Source organism: Ursus arctos, unplaced genomic scaffold, assembly GCF_023065955.2.
Source record: "Ursus arctos isolate Adak ecotype North America unplaced genomic scaffold, UrsArc2.0 scaffold_16, whole genome shotgun sequence".
Classification (NCBI taxonomy): Eukaryota; Metazoa; Chordata; class Mammalia; order Carnivora; family Ursidae; genus Ursus; species Ursus arctos.
This window is the reverse complement of record NW_026622830.1, coordinates 23106285-23112288: the sequence shown is the minus strand read 5'-3', so window position 1 is coordinate 23112288 and position 6004 is coordinate 23106285. Positions and strand designations below refer to the sequence as shown.

Genomic DNA, 6004 nt, shown 5'->3' with positions numbered 1-6004 from the left:
CATTGGCTTTTGATCTCAAGATATGTACCTCCCCTCCATAACCTTCATCCCCTAATACTCTTGCCCTTCTTCCACTCCAACCACACTGGTCTCCATGTTGTTCCTCAAACCTGCCAGGCATGCTCTTGCTTCAGAACTTTTCCTCTTGCTCTGCCCTCTGCCTGACTTCATTCTCCCAGGTGCCTGCAGAGTCCACTCCCTTATTCCTTCAGGCCTTTCCTGAAAACTCACTTTCTTACTGAGACCTTCCCTGGAGACCCTATCCAAAATCACATAGGCATGCACACACACACCCACACACCCACCCACCCACACACACCTTTCAGCTTTCATATCCCAGTTCCCTGCTTTTCTCAACAGCTATTACTTTCTAATATACTACATATATTGATTATTTTGTTTGTCGTCTGTCGCACCAGTATAATGTAAGTTCTGTGAAAGCAGGGAGTTTGATTTGATTTGTTTACTGCTCTATCCCAGCACCTCAAATCGTGCCGGGCACATCAAGGTGTTTAATAAATATTTGTTGAACAATTTGTTGAAATGTTATCATGTCACTCCTTTATTCAAAACCCTTCAGTGAGGTCCAGTGCTCAGAACAGGGTTCTCAAACCTTTTAGTCTCAGGATCCCCTTTTCACTCTTAAAAATTACTGAGGACTCCAAAAAGCTTGTGTTTATGTGAATTATATCTATTGATCATTACCACTAGAAATCAAAGCTGAGAAATTTTTAAATATTTATGTATTAACTTGTTTAAAATAACAGTAATAAACCAGTTGACAAAAATAACACTTTTATGAAAAATAGCTATGATTTCAAAAAAAATTAGTGACAAGAGTGGTATTGCTTTACTTTTTTTTTTAGACAGAGAGAGAGAGAGCAAGTGTGGTAAGGAGCAGAGGGAGAGGGACAAGCAGGCTCTGTGCTGAGCATCATGCAGGGATCGATCTTAGGACCCCAAAATCATGACCTGAGCTGAAGTCAAAAGTTGGAGGCTTAACTGACTGAGCCACCCAGGTGCCCCTGCTTTACATTTTTGACAACCTGTTTACCGTCTGACTTAATAGTTGTATTCTCATGTCTACTTCTGCAATCTTTTGTGAAGCCTCAGAGAAACCACACAGTCCACTCATGAGGGAATGAGAGCTAAAAGACAAACAATGCTTAGTCTTGTTAAGAAAATAGTTTTGATCTCACAGACCCCCTGAAAGGGTCTCAACCTCACTCTGAGGTTTGCTCCGCCAGAACATAAAGTCCAAACTCCTTAGCAGGGCATTCATATTTATCTGTGTCTTTGGATATACAGTTCCTTTCGCAGTCTACATAGCAAATTCCTGCTGGTCATTCAAGGCCCATCTCAACTCCCGCCATCTCTAGACAATTAGTTGTTCCCTCCTCTCTACTTTCATAAAACTTTTCTTTTATAGCACATATTATGCTCTCTTCCTGCGATCTGATCTATATGTGTCTATCTCCCCAGCTGCCTATCTTTCTAAAGGAGGCAACTGTAACCTAATCTTTATATTCCCAGCCCAGCTAGCACCCAAAAAGATACTTAATAAAAATTTGTTGAATAAAGAAATGAGAGAGGAGGTGAAGGGAGAAGGGATCTAGTTTTCCTACAGCCAGCTCTGGTATTGGCATAATGTGTCCTGATAAGATTATCAGTATCTAAGTTTCTCGTAACATCTGCTCAGTTGACTCTATAGTTTACGAAGGGAATCCCAACTCTTCCTGTGGTCCTTCTAATGAAGCGGAGAGGGCAGGGTCATTAGTTTTACTTTACAAATGAGGAAACTGAGGTTCAAAGAGATGAAACGAGTTGCCCAAAGGTGAACTACAAATTAGTGACAGCCAATATTGAATTCAGGACTCTAAGTCCTGTGCCTTTTCCATGAAAAAAGGGAAAAGAGAAGTCAGTGCACTGGTGAGTTCATCTTACAGTGTTACTCTGAAGCCTCCAAACCTCCTCTTGGGCTGGCTTCACAATGGTCTCCAGACCTTCTCCACTAGGGACCTACCTAGGGTTATATTCCATAAGCATCCATTTGCTTACACTAATCTCTTCCTTCTTTATCATTAATTATCTACTGCCACCCATGTCCACCATCCTTGATATCTGGTTTGAATGTACTATTTCCTCTTGGAATGCACCCTCTCCCAAACCTTCCAACATTGGGTAATTTGTTGCTCTTTCCTCAATGTTTCCATAACACTTCCTTCCCATCTCTGTCATAATTTAGCATGAAACCACATGACTAGCTATGTCCCTATCTCCCTGCTAGACTGTGAGCAGGAAATTCAATGGTGTGTATACACTCTTCAATCTCTTTGATCTCCCTGATACTGCCAAGCCCTCTTCATCTCCTTGAAATGCTCCTCCCCTTTCCCATATACTCCATGAGCCTGATTGCTCAATCTTTTGAGCACTCTTTAGACCGAATATGTATGTCTCAACATAGGGCCAGCAGTTTTGCTTTTTCTACTCCGATCTTTCACTTTCAACTATCACATTGACCTCAAGGTTTCTGAAATGTCCATTCTCCATCCTCTTCTGAACTCATTCCTATACCCATCTCAGGGACCTTATGGTTGCCTCGGCCTCAGCAAGCCTAAAACTCTTTGTCATCTTCCTCCTTATGATACCTCCATTTCTGTGAAGACACTACAATCCATCTTCCTGGACTTGTCATCACTCCAAGCTCCTTTCCTTCTTTTTGGTCCAATGTGTCTTAAATCTCTTCCCCCAACCCTATCCTAGAAAAAATGCGTTCTGAGGTCGGATTGCATCCCACTCTGCCACTTACGAGCCACGCAAATTTGGCAGACTTATTCAGAGCCTCCACTTCCTTATTCTAAATTGGCGGTAATAATAGTATCTGTTTCATACGGTTTACTTATGAGGATTAAATGAGATATAACACAGTAAAGGGCTTAGCCCAATGTTTGATACATACTAGGCATTTAATAAGTGTTAATTATTATTGTTATCATTATTTCTTTGCACCTAGACTATTGTAGTCATCTCCAACTAATTTCTCTGCTTCTTCTGGTCATTATTCTGCACACTGGAAGGGGAATTAATATGGAACATTTATTAAATGCCAAGCACGTCATCTTTCGAGCAACCTTATGCATTAATATCAACAATATATGCCAATATATGAACATAGGTCTGATTCCTAAGCTTGTTCCCTTTCCACAACTCCAAATTACCGGGTAACCATAAAACACCATTTTCCACACACCATCCTGCTTAAAAGACCTTTCAACCACCACCACCCCCATTTCCCTTCCCAAATTCATTATCCTGGAATTCATAGTCTTCTGCTTCCTTCAGTTCCCCAGCACTTTCCTATAGGATCCCTGTGCTCCAAAGAAATGATCTACTGCCCCAAACACATCCTATACACCTCCTCTTCCTACCTGACACGCCCTTCCCATTCCCCTTCCCTTATTTAATCCAGCCTTTCCTCAAGGCCTAGCTAGAGCCCCCCACCCCCTCCATAACACCTGTCCTGACTTCACCTGTCCGCAGTCAAGTCTCTCCTGACCGCTGGAGCACCTGCCTGTATCCTTTTTGACACTTTGTGTTTGCTGCCCTGTGTTTCTTTGCACTTATGTTTTCGCACCAAGCTGTAAACCTCTACACTTCAGGGAGTCAGCTTCCTTTTTTTTCTTTTTAAGTCCCAAGTAGCCCAGAGCCCTACATATATATAGAAAGTGTTCAATACATATGGGTTGTTTTGGATGAAAGATGATCTTCCCAACTGGTTGATCTCTCTCCAACTGAGGGGGGTGGTGAGAGAATGAGCTTCACCTTAATTTCACCTAATGTCTCCCAGGGCTGCTCCCCCAAAGCACTCCTCAAATCTATTCCTCAGTTTCCCACCCTCCCTGCCCTCCTTTCTCCAAGGCCACCCTCTCAGACCCTCTCCTCCAGGGCCACCGCTCCACCACCCCGGCGTTACCCCAGGGCGTCTACTCAGTCCCTCCCCCAGTGCTGTCTCCAGACCCCCCTCCTCTAGAGCCACCCCCTCAGACTCCATCCCTCAGGGCTAGTCTTCTGGCTTCGGACCCCCAACCCAGTATATCTCCCCTAGAGCCATCGCGTGGTTCTACCTCTGCGACTATTTATTTAGCCTCTTCCCCCTCCCTCAGGGCTCCCCCCAGACCCCCGCCTCCAGTTCCACCCCTTCGGACCCTCCCTCCGGAGCTGTGGTTCGGGCCGTTGAGACCCCTCCCCGGCACCGCTCCCCTGCGAGTGCCCCAGGGCTGGCCCGGAGCCGCCGCCCCCGCGGTCCGGCCCGGGTGCTGCCCCGGTGCCCCTGGCCGCCCCCCGCCGGGGCGGGGCGCGCGGAGGCGGGGGCGCGCTGGCGGCCGAGGCAGCGGCGGCGGCGGCGAAGACAGGCGGGCCGGGCGCGTGTCCGCGGCGCCGTGACTCGGCGGCTCCGCAGCGGCTGCAGCGGGAGGACCCGGCCGGAGCCGCCGCCGCCGCCGCCGCCGCCGCCGCCGCCATCGCAGCCGGGCGGCCGGGCCCCGCCGCGGGGATGCCGAGGAGCCGGGGCGGCCGCGCCGCGCCGGGGCCGCCGCCGCCGGGCCGGGCCCCGCTCTGGAGCCGCTGGCGGGTCCCCGGGCGGCTGCTGCTGCTGCTGCCCGCGCTGTGCTGCCTCCCCGGCGCCGCGCGGGCGGCGGCGGCGGCGGCGGCGGCGGCGCGGGCGGCCGAGGCGGAGGCGCCCTTCGCCGGGCAGGTGGGGCTGACGCGCCGGGCCGGGGCGCGGGCTCGGGGCCTCCGGGCCGGGCGGGAGGCGGCGCGGGGGCCGGGCCTGGGCGGGCCGGGCCGCGCCTGCCGCTGGGGGCGCGGGGGTGGCGCGCGGGGGTCCGCGCCTGAGGGCTGGGCCGGGGGTTGCCCAGGGCAGAGGCCGGGAAGGGCCGCGGGGCCGGGGCTGCTTCAGCACCGCGGACAGGGGCAGCGGGCGGGGGCGGAGCAGGAGGGTCGGGATTGTTGTGGTGGCGGTGGGGTGTGTGGCCTGCATGACTATGTGTGAGGAAAACCGTACAACGCCTCGGAGTAAATAGTAAGCGCAGCCAGTATGTTGTGGGCTGGGAGAAGAAACCAAGGATGTTCAAGCTGGAGAAGAGAGGATGGGGGGGTGGGGGACGGGAGGGCGGGGGAAGGACTCGATCACTGTCTTCGTATCTGAAGGGCTGGAAGGGTAGACGTGCTCTGAGTGGCCCCACAGGGCAGAATTAGGGTCAACGGGGGTGGGGGTAGGGGTTGCAAGAAGACAAATTTCAGCTCAATATTAAAAGAAGTTTGTAACAATCAGAGCTGCTCAACCAGCTTAGGAGGCGGTGAGCTGCTCATCACTGACATGTGCAAGCAAAAGCTTCGGGGTGGGGGGGGGGGGCTTGGATGGATACGTGCATAATACCTGCATGGATACATGCATAATAATAACAATTTACTGAGTACTAGCATTTACTGAGTACTCACTAGGAGCCAGGCCTGGTGCTATGATTTATATTAATAATCTCATATCATCCTCATGACTACTCTATGAGATAGTTGTCATTATTATCCACCTTTATAGATGAGGATACAAACTCAGAGAGCTTCAGTAACTTGCCCAAGGTCACACAGCTATCAAGTGATGGGGTTGGAATTCTAGCCTAGGCAGGCTGACTCTAGTCACCATGTATTTAACCGTGAAACTATTCTGTATCATAGAGGAGGGGTTGCGAGGGGCAGTTGGACGAGGTAATTTTTCTGGTCTCTTCCAACCTGGAGGTCTGCAATTCTAATACGAGATAAGTAATAAGTTAGGACAGTAGTTCTTTGCAGAGGAAAATTAGAGTGATTGCCTCAGTTATCCTGTGAGATTGGGTGCATTTGTTGAAGCAGGCAGTCTGTTCAGAAGAACGTGCCGGAACAGGATTCTTAATTGGGCATGGGACTCAGGGGGCCTGAAATTTTGTGCAAGATTGTGTTTGTGCATGCA

The 6004-nt window shown here is 50.1% G+C and overlaps 1 protein-coding gene across 1 annotated transcript in view; it reads left to right on the top strand.

The window, feature by feature from the left end:
- The first annotated feature begins 4552 nt into the window (after window positions 1–4552).
- Window positions 4553–6004, top strand: part of MMP24 (matrix metallopeptidase 24) — a 41977-nt gene continuing 40525 nt past the window's right edge. The window contains exon 1 of the mRNA XM_026503364.4: window positions 4553–4753. Coding sequence (XP_026359149.2) covers window positions 4553–4753 — 201 coding nt within the window. The remainder of the gene's footprint in view (window positions 4754–6004) is intronic.